Source organism: Homalodisca vitripennis, chromosome 6, assembly GCF_021130785.1.
Source record: "Homalodisca vitripennis isolate AUS2020 chromosome 6, UT_GWSS_2.1, whole genome shotgun sequence".
Taxonomy (NCBI): domain Eukaryota; kingdom Metazoa; phylum Arthropoda; class Insecta; order Hemiptera; family Cicadellidae; genus Homalodisca; species Homalodisca vitripennis.
The window spans coordinates 72,509,870-72,526,325 of NC_060212.1; the positions used below are offsets into that span (position 1 = coordinate 72,509,870).

General features: G+C 39.3%; 1 protein-coding gene across 2 annotated transcripts in view; it reads left to right on the forward strand.

Annotated features, from left to right (window-relative positions):
• The window catches only part of LOC124364430 (UNC93-like protein MFSD11), a 47,741-nt gene that overhangs the window by 23,545 nt on the left and 7,740 nt on the right, over positions 1-16,456 (forward strand). For both annotated transcript variants that reach the window (XM_046819924.1, XM_046819923.1), the window contains exons 4-7: positions 2,329-2,498; positions 5,916-6,092; positions 6,252-6,505; positions 8,230-8,355. In XM_046819924.1, the coding sequence (XP_046675880.1) occupies positions 2,329-2,498; positions 5,916-6,092; positions 6,252-6,505; positions 8,230-8,355 (727 nt within the window). The remainder of the gene's footprint in view (positions 1-2,328; positions 2,499-5,915; positions 6,093-6,251; positions 6,506-8,229; positions 8,356-16,456) is intronic.

The following is a 16,456-nucleotide window of genomic DNA, read 5'->3' on the forward strand; positions in this document are numbered from 1 at the left end:
CGTGAGATAGTTGTCAAAGCCGCGCTCAACTGTTAATGTAACCGGAAGTATTCATGCTGAGAAACTGTATTACTTATATCTATTCTCACCATCTCGGTCCTACACATGCCATCAATGCGTGTATTTTAAGTAACGTGATAAGCTTTATCATGAATCAGCGTGAGATAGTTGTCAAAGCCGCGCTCAACTGTTAATGTAACCGGAAGTATTCATGCTGAGAAACTGTATTACTTATATCTATTCTCACCATCTCGGTCCTACACATGCCATCAATGCGTGTATTTTAAGTAACGTGATAAGCTTTATCATGAATCAGCGTGAGATAGTTGTCAAAGCCACGCTCATCTGTTAATGTAACCAGAAGTATTCATGCTGAGAAACTGTATTACTTATATCTATTCTCACCATCTCGGTCCTACACATGCCATCAATGCGTGTATTTTAAGTAACGTGATAAGCTTTATCATGAATCAGCGTGAGATAGTTGTCAAAGCCGCGCTCAACTGTTAATGTAACCGGAAGTATTCATGCTGAGAAACTGTATTACTTATATCTATTCTCACCATCTCGGTCCTACACATGCCATCAATGCGTGTATTTTAAGTAACGTGATAAGCTTTATCATGAATCAGCGTGAGATAGTTGTCAAAGCCACGCTTATCTGTTAATGTAACCGGAAGTATTCATGCCTGCTGAGAAACTGTATTATGTATGTCTATTCTCACCATCTGTCTAGTGTAGTCTCGGTCCTACACCTGCCATCAATTGTGGTTTCAACTTACTGTGACTACTGCCTGCGTTACGCGAGCAAATGTCTTCCTGTCACGCTCTATTCTTCTGCACGTCATAAAGTACCGACCATTAGCTACATTAAGACGAGACTTGTAAACTAAACTAAAAGGACCGTCGCCATTGAATCAGCTGATTTTGGAATGTCTTGGTGAGTGAAAGTAACGCTCAAAATCGAAAGGCTCTGCGCCTATTCTTTGGTGCTTCGTTTTGGCATCCACCACGCTATAGTGGGATACATGATTACATATTATATCAGCAGGTGGTGTTGTAGGAACATTATATTTTAACGAGTTTCTACTTTTGTGACACTCATGAGATCTTGCTTACTAGCTTGTTCAGTGTATGTCAAAAATACAAACGTGTCAGCTTTCAGTAGAATTATTAATTAATAAAGCTGTATAAAATATGTTTAAAGGGACAGAATGTTGCCAAAGTCTTTACTTACCGAACTGACAGTAGCTTTTTCCGGTTAGTGAAAATTGATAATCAATCTCAATTTTTATTTTTATGATCATCAGTTGTGAAAACCTTTTTTTATCTATCCATGAAATTGGACATATAAAGGTATGGGTCCGACTGTCAGTAATGGATGCATGTCCTGAATTTGAAAAAGTTATTGTTATTCTCTTATTCCGAAAACTAATAGCATAATACCGTGGATCAAGAGAAATTTGTGTATTTCAAGTCTTTTCAAATTAAAAGTCTCTTCTATCATTCTAACAAGAGTTATCGTACAGACGGATTCAATCTCTTGATTCATTTTAGATTTAAGTTAAAGATGGGATCCTAAAGTTGTGGAGTAAAACCGTTTTCACTAATCCTTATACTAACCCTTTTCTACAAGTACTTTTTCAGTAAAAGATTGTACCAGATTGGTCTGAGTTATGATACTCACTCGTATTCTGCTATGTCATACTTCTCCAAACAGTGTACGTATCTTTAAAGCATATTAGGTATTATTACTTCATAAAACTTGCTATAAAATGATCCTAAAACTTCTCTCCAACACTTGATAGCTGAGACACAAGTATATGATTGTCGAAAATTCCAACTGATACCAACCTAAAACCTTCTGAAATCTCTAAAAATGTGTATACCAAGCTATAATAAGTTTTGCTACTATTTTATATGGTTTAAGATTTGTTATTGGAATTTAATCATTTTTCTACAATGTCTAATATACTAAATAAAACATTTGTAAAAATGTTATTGTCCTCCATTTCTCAAAGGTTTAACAGAATGGGTCTGACTGGTAAAAAAACCTGTTACAATCACCACATGTGTTTATCAGTCATAAATTAGTCTAGTTAGTGCGTTCAAAAGCCTATCATTGTATTGCATAACGTACGTAGGCACAATCCCACTATCACTACCTTGTATGTCCTGCACACTTCAAGGTTATTCAGGGATTATAACAATATGTGTAAACAATTATGAGAATTCTCCTTATTTTCATAAACCAATGTCTTAGTTATTTTAAATACCAAGAATTGAAGCAATCGTATTTCTGTAATCATTATTTGATGTACATTGCAGAAGATCATCATATCCAGCATCTCTGACGACAGGGCGGACTTCGAGGTGGAGGGCTACACAGTGACCGGGGTGCTATACACAGTGTTTTCAGTCAGCCTTTGGTTTGGCCCTTACGTAAACAACGCAATTGGACCTAAGTTTACAATGTTCTTCGCTTCTATTGGATACTTGTGAGTATTTTGTAACATTTAAACTTTTTATTAATGTTTACTAAATTTTAACTAAACATCACAGTAGTATGTAAACTCATAATATACTCACAAAATAAGATATTTTATAAAAAAAGTCTAAATTGGCCAAAATGGTATATAAAATAAAAGTATGTCACACATATTTTCAAGTATAACATGCATATTACTCATTTTTATGACATTAAGTAGGATCTCTCCAAACCTTTTCTATATATTAGCTACATACCCTATCTTGGCGTATGGAGTATGCCCTGATAGTTTTAAGCTAGCTTAACTACCACTTCATAATGCTACTAGCTCATATACTGAGAAACATAACTATCGTCGCATTTTACCACTAAGCGTGTTCTCTGAGGTGTTGGAGAAAAGCGTCAAAGCTTGCAAATTACCTTTAACACTATCAATATGGAATGTAAGTATGGGTTTAGGACCGATAAAAATATTTCAGACGTTCTCTTTGATGTGAAAAAAGGTATCACGCTTTATCAGATGGTATGACAACCTATTTAGTTTTTCTTTACTTAAAAAAAGCGTGATAGCATATATATATATATATATATATATATATATATATATATATATATATATAGAAATAAATCATTTTCAAAACTATTACCCATAAGTGTAACTTGTAATGCTTTTGCATAATACAGGAGTTACTTTACGGACAGATAACAAATTGTGTTTATCTGCAATGTGAATGGCGATGAGCTTATTGTAGAGTGTAGTGTGTAGTTCAGGGAAGTACACTGGGTCCTATATTATTTTCGATGTATATAAATAATATTTAAAAACTGCAGATTCATTGGAAATGATTTTCTTTTGCTGATGACACTCTATATCAAAAATAAATCTTAGCAGGGCGTTCAAAATAAATCTTCAATTCACTTCTTGAATTTATAATAATTAGAAAATTTAACAGAGTGTAATAAAATATAGAAAATGTCATCAAACAAATATTTGGGTTTTGTGTTTTATTCTCGATTAAAATGGATAGTTCACATTATTTCTTAATAAGACGTGGAAAAAAAATATATATATACTTTCTTTCAGGCAGTTAAATGGCATGCTAAGTGTTGTAGAAACTATAACCACTTATTATGCTTATGTGCACCCCTTTTTTCTTATGGCATTCTAGCTTGGGGGGTGCTTTTTCTTCACATCTTAAAAGTTTAGCTATAGCTCAGAAATCTATATTGAAATATGGTGTCGCAAAGTGTATGTTTTGTCACAAACATATTTACAAATATTTTGGCTGAATTTTGTATACAACTCCTCATTTTCATAACACAATATATTCAAATATAGTCCGAATTGGCACTCTTCACCAACACAAATAATTTTCTACAGAAACAGTTTTTCTCTAGCACATACATATATATCGTAATTGTTCTGCTCGTTTTATAAATTTCAAACTGTTTGGTTTTCCCTCTCTTGACGTTTTTAAGGAAAACTTTCAGAAATTGTTAGTTCTTATCAGTAGTGAGAAGGCCGAGTCACTTATCTCTGTTAACTACAGATGGTCATAGACTGACTGACATTAACTAACTGGTACAGACTGTCTGACATTGACTGACTGAGAATGTCTCCCTCCTCCTTAAACTAAAGATAGAAGATCCAATGTTGACTAAGTAATTATCCTATCTTTGTTTATTTCTTTCACTTGCGACTTTTCTTTTCTTTGTTTATTTCCTCTACAATGTTACTAGTTATCAGAATTCTTAAATCACATCCGTAATTTATTCTACTGCAAATTAATTCTTTCGATAAAAATTTTATAAAATTAATTCACATACTGCTCAAAATAAAAATCAGTAAACCTAAAATTTTCAACTCGAGTCTACGCAAAGACTATGAGGACCCATGTAGGTTCTTTTACATTTAATTGTCTTAATTATAAGTAATTAAGTAAAATTAAGTAATTTCTAATCGTTTATGTTATTCCCCGAACTGGAATTTTTCTTGCGGTGTTATTTCTGTATAAGTAACACTAATTTCGTTGATGATACATGTCGCTTCATGGGATTTGGCTGAGCTTCATGGGATTTGGCTGAGCGTTAACTAATATTTTTACATTGTGTCTTATTGGTAACAAAGATGGCAACAAAAATATTAGATACATTTTTATACAAGTTCAGTACAATCATGTGAAACTTTAATATGGGACATATTAACATAAAATAAAGCTTATACATACGCCAAAAGAAATTTAATAGAGAAGAAAGTCAACTCTTAAAATCGGTGACATTTGCAAGATACCTCAGCAGAGGCTGTTATATAACATTCATTCATGAGCTGGTGTTCATGAGCTATATGTCATAAGCCAACTATACAAAAGACAAAGTACGTGTGTAATTAACACAAAAGAAGCTGATCTGGTCAAATATTGATATATCTCATCATCATACACACGTGACCACTTGATAGTGGATCTGGAAGTTTGAAACATTGTAGGTTCAGAGATGTTCACCAAGGTGCTAGTATATTACTAACATGAGGAGAATATTGTACTAAACTATCCATTGTCGGCTATCATCTTTTCACACACAAGTGATCACCATGTAGTATGGTAGTCATAACCTTTTATATTTTGGCCAATCCTTAAAAATGAATATATACAAAAATGAATGTTTGTGTGTTTGTCCTTTATGGAATCGCAAAATATTAGACAGACCATTATGAAAATTTGTATGTATACGTATTTTTCCACGGAGAAGGTTTATAAGCTATGCCCATTGATGTAACTCACCACCAAGCGGCGCTGCAAAAGATAAAAGGTTTCAAAGCGCCTGCACACTATAAACTGCAATTACGAGACAGTTACGTATATTGCATAGCCAAACACTATTTGAAGGCGCTAAGTTATTATGTGTATTTGTCTTTGAGATACATTTCTGATTGAACTTAAAGTTTGAGTGTTAGATCACTTTATAATAAAGTACATGTACGTGCACAATGGCTATAAACATAAACATATTTTCTTGATCGTGGCAACAATGCAAACTCTACATCGGCGTTGTAAATATAATTCAATTAAACCAGAAGTTCACATACACGGGCAAAGCGTACGAAAAGCGTGCAAAGCCGCGGGAAACAGCTAGTATTATATAAATAATGTCACCTTGATAAGAATCTTAATCTATCATGACGGATTTTTCTGGTTATGCACTTTTTAACTTCATTGGGTGGAATTACATATTCAGTAGAGGGATGGAAAAGGTGGAATTGGGGAAGAAGGATTAATCCACGTATCATACGTATTTCCATCCGTATAGACCCCATTTTTTTATCACCCAAATTTACGGCGCTATAAATTACAATTTACTAAGATTAATTAGCAGCCCAACGATCTGAAAATTAACTTCCACACTGTGTAAATATTTTTACTGTTTCCAGGGGCGTAACAGTACCTAGTCTCATTGAGAACGAGTGGGCAATATATGGAGGCACTGTAATATGCGGAATAGCTGCTGGGTGTCTGTGGCCAGCCGAGGGACACTATATGATAGAAAATTCCTCACCGGAAACCACAGCTCGAAATGTGGGCATTTTCTGGTCGATAATGAAGACTTCGTAAGTACTAAAACAAGATTTTTGATAATTGATTCGCATATTATTAATATCATGTTGGGCAAAAATATGTATTTTTCTTTATATCAGTTCTACAATTTCCATGTAATTAGACCATGTGAAGAATATGTCAGAAACTACTAATGAACCTGCTGATTACAGGACTCTCTGGGGTAACCTTTTTGTCTATTACAAATTTCATGGGAAGCAGTATATTGACCGTACTACTAGAGAAACAGTGCTTTATTTCTTGGTGGCCATAAACATACTCGCAGTAGCATCATTTCTGGTTCTTCCCAGTTCTACCAGTGACCACAAAACAGAGGGATATAGTCCTTCAAAAACAGTGAAGAAGTGTTGGAGCATCCTGACGTCACGCAACATGTTTTGGCTGTTTTTTACATTCAGCTATACAGGTTTGTTTGACGTTTGTTAAACTGAACTGTCAGCTAGTATTGGCACACATAATTTGGTGTAAGTTTGTAAAATACTCTACTAATAATCTGTAATTCCCAGTCACTATAAAAACGCAACTAAATTTAGTGGTGCAATTTGTATTTAAACTATAATAGCAAGATTTTTAAACCTAACAAAAAGCACAAAATGTCCACATCACAATAACACCTAAAGACTTGACCAGTTTGTGTCGAATTATTATTGTACACTAATTAAAAATATTTAAACTAAAAAGTGATTGATTTACTGGATAATTAAATGCCGTTTATTTTTTGGAAGTAGCTTTAGTTCAAATAGCATATCGAAGAAGAAATTGTGGTTTGCGGTCGAAAAACGTTTGAAAAGACATCAAAGACACGTGTGATATTCAAGTCAAGATCGTAAAAAAAGGAATCCGATTTTATGTCTAAATAAGGTGTTTAGGTGAATATTAACTAATTTTCTTTTATTATTTCCAACTCTAGTTAAGGATTTACAATGCTTACGTGGAGGGAATGCTCTGTGATTTATTTTATGATAATATCACGTAAAACTATATACAGATTGTTTTCAAAATCCATTGCTTATGATTTGTTGGGTACATCTTGACTTGAAGCATTAACTAAATTATATCCTTACAATGAGAAATCTCTCGTACATTTACCACTACAAATAAGGATGCAAAAGTATTGAGATTAAACACTGTTCTGGTGCTCAAGGTTGTGAGAGCATCTGAGAACACCAAGATTGTTTCTTGGAGTATAAAATATTAACACAGTGTGTTGTCTACAGTACATGGACTGTAACATTGGTGATTTATAGGTTACTCTACAGTAAAGGTTTAATCATTAACATCTTAAGAATCCTTTTTTTCTACGCTTAGGCATTTAACTCGATTCACAGAGCGTACACCAAGTAATATATGTTTTGTACGCGTATGGAGAGTCAGTAAAAAACAGATAATACATTTTTTGCTGGGTAATATGCCTTCACAGATTACAAAATACCGTGTTTAGCCTTGGGAACGTTGCGCCTTCAGATTCGTCCTGTAAAAGTAGCAGCAATCGACTCAAGAAAACGGGTAGAGGGACTTTCTACATACAGGTATACGTCGATTACATTCCCAAAGTATCTTTCTCACATTTGTTTCATGTCTAGACACAACGACTTGATTTTAAATCTTAGATGTATGTTTTTGTTTTGGAACAAATATTTTGTCTGTAAATTTTTGAATTTTGTACAGTAATTGTATGCATTCTTAGCTTTATGTTTTAAGATTTTCTACATAGATAAGAGAGCTTATACTAGTTCTCAACATATTGAGTTCCTGCTATTGTAACGCACTGATGGGAAAACTCCAAAATCTTTTTATTTTTCCAAAATCATCCGTCGTCTACAGAGAACTTTAGACAAATTGTATACGGTGCTAAAATAAAGATTTAGTTTTCATTTATGAAATTTCATTATTTTCTAGTCTGATTGAACAGGAAAACGATAACACAAAGCTCGTAATCAAAAATTCTGTAGGGAATAATTAAGTCATAGATGGTCAACTTATACATGTCCCTCGGTGGCGGGAATGTAACTGATAAGGATAAATACTCCCAACCATATACACATTTTGATTCTAGTGAACTTGAGTTTCTTGTTCAATGTCAGTTTGGTGTTTTAATTCCAAGACCGTTAAATTTTTATGCGATTACAGGGTTGCAGCAAGCATTTACCGATGGCATCTATAGTCCGAGTATTGGATTCACTTTGGCATTTGGGAATTCTGCGAAGGAACTTGTGGCATTAAGTGGTATCGTTTTGAGTATTGGTGGAATACTGGGTAAGTAATGTTTTAATGCTTTTTGTTTTTTGTTTCTTTTGTTTTTTTACTTATCCTTTCATCCACACTAAGGCCACTGCGTAGATCTTTTCAAGCAGAATACGGATAGCTGTTTCATTACTGATTGATTTAAACATGAAAAATTTGGATTTTTTTGCTCAGCAACCTGGATGTACAGAATGCATGCGCCATCAACCAATAGTTCCGTCTCCAGTCTCAATTAACTGTCGCTGATATTTTGGAAATAATGAGTCGATAGCTACTGCTCCCACTAAATTGATAGTTAGCTAAAATATCTGATGTGGCAAGAATCATTCTTGAACCCTTTCTGTTTTTACTATATAGGATTTATTTACCGTGAAATACACTCTCTCATTCCTGGCTATAATGATGATAGTATATTCTTATGTATTTGGCATAAAAGTTTTCATTTTAGTAAATAAGGTAATTAGTAAAACAGTTTTGGTTGATGTAAAACTAATATATTATGATTTAATGAAGATAAAACTGTTCCGAGTTAGTGAAAAATACAGGAGGCCTCGGAAGCGTGCCCCTCCCAAACTCGGAGCAAATCATAAAAAAAAAAACAATCACATGCCACTAGTGGGGAAGAGACAAAAAACGAGACAAGATTTCGAGTACAAGAAATATAATTAGTAGGTGGCAAACATTTCCATGCAAAATAACAATTATGCAGCACCACGGTGCACCGCGTAACTTGAAAACTAAATAACAACAATAAATATAATTCCAAATAATGACAATAACATAATAAATAAATAATATAATAATAACACAATAAATAGAAATTTTGGTCTATAAATAACATATATCAGGTACGGCAGTAGTAAATCTAAAAATTTTAACAGGTAATTTTTTATGAACTGAGGGGAGGGAAAAGGTTGTAGAATTTCTAGGCCCACTAATTTTAAAAAGTAATTTGGTTTCAAGTTTGTAGCCGAAAATTAAAAAAAAAAAATATTTAAAGCCAATTTTCGAAGGAGGCGGGGGCTTAGTTGCCTCCACGAATCCGAATTAAAGATGAAATCCTCCCCTTCAGTTTCATGTAACTAAACTAAATAATACTGGCTAATATACTGGCCCTCCTCCAGATCTAACATCTGGCAGCGCTCCATACAAGCCAATCCTCTCAAGTGGTATAAGAAGTAAAAAACATTTCTGATCCAACCTTGTTCCAGAAGAAATTAATGGGAGCACTACACTCCGGTTGGAGGATGCCGGTCCAATAGCGCTGGCAGGGGGCGCGGGCATTCAGTTGGCTTCAGTGCTGTGGGCAGACTCGCCGCATCAGTCCCGCTGACGGCACTCACGGGGACCCTATAGAATCCCAACATAACCAGTAGATATTCAGAACAACTCTACTACAACCCGAGAAATAATAAAAACTTAATTATGTTTGCCAAAGTATAATAAAATATTTAAATTTTAACAATTAAAAAAAATAACAATCTGTAACTAACAGTACCTTTTAAGTATCAGAAGGACTATTTCCCAAAAATACCTCAAGACACAAGTATTATAAGATACTACTTGGTGACAATATTAAATATTACAAACCAAACAAATTTTTCAAATATATAAACATTTACTTATAGGCTAGAACAGCCATACTAAATGATTAAGCGTTGATAACAATTACTTGTAACTATAATTCGCTGGATTTTAATCATTCTATTATAATAATATAATAAATTTACATTTGCTATTAAATATTAATTGTAAGGTAGGCATAATAATAATTATATAATTTACAAAATAATAACAATACATTATTTCCCAAATAACAATAATTAATTCTAATCAGTTCACGCTACTATAAAGGCAATAATTAAATAATACAATTGAAATCATGGATGTTGCCACCCAAATATGCACGCAACACAAAACACGAGGTAAACAAAAATTTGCAAAGTCTGTACCGTCTCGCTTACACTAAATAAAAAACAAGGTGTGTACACGGAATAAATAATTTCCGTTCGCCGAACGGATCAGTTAGAAAGCACAAGAGCGAAAGATAAGAAACTAACTAGCATAGTAAATAAATTAACAAATTTTAGAATGTACGAAAGACAGGATAGAACACTTTGCGACACGAAACACGTACACGAGGAACACAAGTTACAAAATAAATATATATAAATTACTTATAACTAAACTACGATAATATATGTCTGGGTGGGAGAGAAAAACCGCCAACTAAATAAGTTAAGAGAGTGCAAAAGAACATTTACCTGCCGAAAGTCGGAGAATTAGCCAGCCATGTGGAACGGGACGAGCAGCGAACAGACAGCAAACGCAGTAGCTTCTCCCGAACGTGTCTCCGAACAGTCTGACCGCTCCGAACAGTAGCCGGTGCCGGTGCCGGTGAACAGCTGGTCGGTAAACTAGTCAAGGTCAACCAGCTGACCTCAACCAATCAGTCCAACCAGGCAGAAAATCAATACTTGACGGAGGAGTGACTCCCCCACCGACTGACAAGAGTGGCCGAGGTGGGAAAATTAATAGACAAAAAATTAAAATTGCCCAAACTGAGCCCCGGCTCAACCTCCCCCACTAAAAAGGGTGCAACCCCAAACAAAACCTCTCCCCCACTGAAAGAAGAACCAACAAGCTCTGGCACAGGAAACGGGAAGTCGAGGAGAACCCTAACAGAAACGAAGTCCTGAGCAGGAGGCAGACAAGACACGATCCTCCTGAAATTTTGAGAGGCGCCTCTCTTGGAGAAAGAAGAAAAACAGAAAGAGAGTAAAACGACACCACAGGGAAAACCAGGGGTGATCAGTCCCCGGACACCCCCCGCAGCCGCACCAGTATCCAGAGCATGACCAGAGGTATCACCACGGAAGGCCTTCAGATGAGAAACATGGGCCTTCCGCCACAACCTCTCCGATACGGGATCAACCAAACTCAGCAGTAACTGGGGAGAGAAAACGAAGAATCCGGTGAGGACCTGTCCACCGATAGCAAAAGTTTGGCTGCCCGTTTTTTCCACAGCCGAACTGACCGGATGGGCCTTACAAAAGACAAGATCCCCCACCTGGAAGGGGTTAGCAATACGTCCCTTATTGAATTTTCTCCTCACCCTTTCCCTAGACTGTAGGAGCTTAACCCTGACTGCTTCCCAAGTGTCACTCACATTGGGAGTACCAGGCACTGGTAGAAGACTATCCAGACTTCCAGAGATTAGACAAGGGATCAGAAGGAGGACGACCTAAACATGACCTGGAAAGGCGTGGAATCATGACTTTCGTGAAGAGCAGAATTGAAGGCTAACTGAAGCCAGCTCAGGTTTTCATCCCAGGTAGTTTGTTTCTCAGCGTGATAAGCGATGAGGGCGGCTCTGAGATTGCGGTTGAACCGCTCAGCATGAGAAGGCTGGGGGGTAGTAAGGAGATGTAGTAACGTGTTTGATTCCATGCCCAAAACAGAAGCGATGAAAACTCCCTCGACACGAATTGTGTGCCGTTATCCGAGACGAAGGTGGCGGGCACTCCAAAATTCTGTAGAAGGCGGGACTTGAGTGCCTTGACGGTGAGCGACGCCGTGGCACTCCTAAGAGGAATCAACCAGCAAAACTTAGAGAAAGCATCCACAGCAACAAGCAGGGAGGTGTTCCCTGACTTGCTACGGGGAAAGGGTCCCACATAGTCAATGAACACTTTCTCAAGAGGCCGCTCCGCCACCTCGGAGGAAAGAAGTCCTAATTGGTATTTTGTGCTGGTTTACTGACCGAGCAAAGATGACAAGCTCGTACTCTACCAGCAATGTCTCTGTCCATACTCTTCCAGATGAACTTATCTCTGATTTTAGCGATGGTCTTGTGAATACCTAAATGACCCGCCCAGGGAGAAACATGAAAGTAGGAAAAGACCATCGGTATGAGGGCACTCGCAGAACAATCTTGGGACCCACCTCCGCGTCGGGCACGACAGCAGAGGACACCTTGGACAAGAAGTAAGGAGAGTGGGCTTCTCCCTCCTGGAGCTCACCAATGATGTTTGACAACTCGGGGTCTTGAAGTTGGTGAGAGCCAAAACTCTCAAAGGCAGCAGGGAAATCCAACATCACAGTCCCACACAACGGTGCTTTGAGAATCAACAGGATCGCTGGGTAGATGATACATTCTAGAAAGAGCATCGGCGACGACGTTTTGGGTGCCGCGAATGTGCTGCACCCTGAATTTAAAGGCCGCAATTTTGGACAACCCAGCGGACCAATCTTCCCGAGTTGTCGAGGATGGGCCAATAGCCAGGAAAGAGCCTGATTGTCAGTTTCCAGCAGAAATTCGGAATGCTATAGGAACCTCCGAAACTTATCCATGCCGGAAAACGACCGCCAGACACTCCAGCTCATAAATAGAAGATTTCTTTTCCTGAAGGGTCAAAGTCCCTAGATGCAAAAGCGATTAGGTTGCCGAGCGCCGTCGAATTCCTTGAGAAAAGCACAGCTCCTACAGCACAGGATGAGGAGTCAGTCTGCAAGATGAAGGGCCTACTAAAGGTCCGGTATCGCAGCACAGGAGTTGGATAATGGCCTCCCTAAGCAGTTGAAAAGCACGTTCTTGATCTTCACCCCAAACGAACTTTGCGTCTTTCCTTCTGAAGCGTTCAGAGGGGCGGCCACCTCGGCAAAGTCAGGAATAAACCTACGGTAGAAATTAACCATGCCGATGAATCTGGCAACACCCTTGGCATCCTTCGGAGGAGGGAAATCCCGAATGCCTTGGCGTCCTGGCAGGGTCTATAGATACACCCTAGACGACACGAGGTGACCAGAAACGATATTTCAGACTGGGCGTAAGGACACCTTCTCCGGATTGACTGTAAGGCCAGCCCTACCCAAACCTAACCAAGACCTCCTCAAGATGTTTTAACGTGTTTCCGTGAAAAGACTCACTGTAGACCAGAAGGTCATCAAGATAATTAAAGACATACCTGAACTTCACATCGTGACGATGGAGTCGAGCAACCTAGTTAACGTTTGGGCCCCCACAGCTAGCCCATAGGCACAGATCGGTACTGATACAAATTCCACGGAACACAGAAGGCCGTGAGAGGACGTGATTCCTTCTTCAACGGAATCTGATGATATGCTTGGTTCAAATCAAATATAGTGAAAAATTTGGCCTTACCGAACCAATCAAAAGCAGAATGGAGATCGGGGAGAGGCACTGAGTCTATTTCAATTTTGGCATTAAGTTTTCTTAGGTCAACCACCCTACGATTTTTTCCCATTAGGCTTTGGAACCAAGAACGCTGGACTGGCATACGATGAGTTAGAGGGCTCAATAACTCCTTGATCCAAGAGATCCTTGATGATACCACGCATAACCTCCATCTTTGGAGGAGCCAACTTGTAATGGGTGGGAGCGTACTGGACTGAGTGTCAGTCAAGAATTTCATATTCAATGAGATGGGTTAGAACCGAGCTTGGGTGTGAGGACCTCCGGAAAATCTGAGCAAAGCTCACGGAGAACCCCAGCTTGCTCCTCATCCAAGTGACCGAACGGGTCCCCAGGGGCAGAACCTTCCTCACACTCCACCTCCACAACCTGCGGCGTCGATTTGCATTTATCAGAAAAGGGGACTGACACTCGCCGATTGAATTTGAAATAAGACTGGCCCGCCTGAAGATCCAGCACCAAACCAGTCTTTTGAATAAAATCCGCCCCCAAAATTACAATCCATACTCAGGTCCTGGGCACAAGGAAGCTCCACACCCATGAAAAATATTCAACCTTAAACTTGATTGAAGCCTTCTTCGAAATTGGAAGAGGGGAATTAGAAGCAGTCCAGCTAGTTAAAGAAGACTCCTCGGTGTGCTTCACCAAACTAACCTTGAAATGGCTTCAAAAAGACGGGAAGAGATGAGGCTACAGGCTGACCCGGAATCAAACTAGGGCCTTATGCACTGAGTCTCCCACTAAGATATTGATATAAGGGCACACCGAAGATGCTGTCCTAAGCCGTAGGTTTCCCTTCTCTGCTAGGCTCATAGTGTCCAAACTATTAATCAAATTTTTCGCACAGGTACTATTTTTTTGAAATTTTTTCTTAGACCTCGGGGGAACTTCAGAGAAAACCCCCCTTTGATCTAGTTTTTTTGGACCAGTGCGATTTCTCTAGGACACTCCCGACGAGTATGACTCGTTCACCACAGGCCATAGCAGATGGGTGGATGAAGCCCAACCAGAGTGATGTGGCCCATCCACAGGGATTCTGTTACGGCCGTGGACAGCCCTGGAGGGCTGGATGGAACGATGATTGTTCCTCTCCGCCCTCTGCCGGTTCAGCAAACTGCACGCTGCGCGAAGCAATGCACAGACGGTCCAGTTCAGAAAAGGTGGAAGGGCGACCAGCAAAAACTAGACGGGACCTCTCTTCAGGATTGAGACCCTCAAGAATGGTGGTGACCACAGTACTTTCGGGGGTTATTGAGCCTTAACACCCTATCAGTGTCCCTCACCTCGGCCACAAACTTAGCCAAACTCTCTCCGTTGCCCTGAGGCCCTAAAGAATTTCTCCACACGGAGACGTTCCCTCAACTGACCAGGAACAAAGAAAATCCAATGCCTCCCTATGAAAAATCATCCAGGGGTACCACCCCTCTGGAGAACTCGAACCAGACAGTCCACCCAAAGGTGGGCCTACAAAACGGAAGAGATGACATGCAGGAAGCTCGCTCCCTGAAGACCAGGCAAGTCATGCAGTCGCAGGATCTCAGAAAGAAACCGCAGCAAGGCTTCAGTATCAAGACCATCCACCGTTTGGTAGTCGCTGCAGCAACGGGGTAAGTGGGTTCGGAAGCTTGTGATACTGAACAAAGGATCCCGTCACCACAGTCCCCAGTCCCCCAGATCCAGCAGAGGCATTTGGGTCACAGGCCCCGGGCCCCGTCCACACCAGACACCCCCGACGCCACGCCCACATCAAAATCAGCAACAACTGACCCAGGGATCCGGCATTCACCCTTAACCGCCGCAGCAGAGTCAAATCGCAGACAAAGTTTTTTTCAGGAGACTTTGCCCCTCGTCCCTCTCGAGTACAGTCAGCAGGCCGTCAACCAAGGTGACGCGTTCCTCCAACCACTCCTTATCACCAGAACTGGTAAGCTTGGCTCTAAGTAGCGACAGCCTCATATGTAGATGGGTAAGCCGGGACAAATACCTAGCCCTCTCTCGGCCAGTAGGCGGCGACTCCAACCAGTCCTCCTGACTATTCTCAAACGTCTCCAACTTAGCCTCCAAAATAGGCCTATGCTTCTGGAACGTCAAATCTCTAGGCCAGGTCGTGTCCAGTTCCATATTATCACGCAGTTGCTTCCGCATGGACTCGCAGTCGGAACCCGGGAGTAAGCCCACGAGCCAACAACTCAAAATGGAGATCCTCCTTCAACAAGTATTCAGGCACCAGAGAGACAGGCATGATAAATAAATAAATGACACAGACTAACAAGTAACACACACTGACTCGAAGTCAACGACTAACAAAGTAATAACTAAGGCGACAAGTGAATAACTTAGTGAGACAACACTCTCAGCAGGGTCCCCAGAATTCCTGCCGTCCACGAAACACGGCAGCGAAAACCAAAATACCGCAAACAAAACACTACGCCGTACCAGAACAAAACCAGAAAAAAAAACAACGATGACAATGTATAACAAAAACACACAAGTAACAATAATCAGAAAATAAATAAACAAGATCACACACTTCCTGTCGATCAGCGAAAAAATAGCACAGCGAGACGGCACAGGCGCAGGAAGTCAACTAACAACTTCAACTCGTGCCTCTCACCACAGTGGCAAAACAAAAAACCCGGGGCCCGCAGAGGGTAAAAAACACGCAACCACGCTCTGCTACCATTTTGTTCCGAGTTAGTGAAAAATACAGGAGGCCTCGGAAGCGTGCCCCTCCCAAACTCGGAGCAAATCATAAAAAAAAAACAATCACATGCCACTAGTGGGGAAAGAGACAAAAACGAGACAAGATTTCGAATACAAGAAATATAATTAGTAGGTGGGCAAACATTTCCATGCAAAAATACAATTATGCAGCACCACGGTGCACCGCGTAACTTA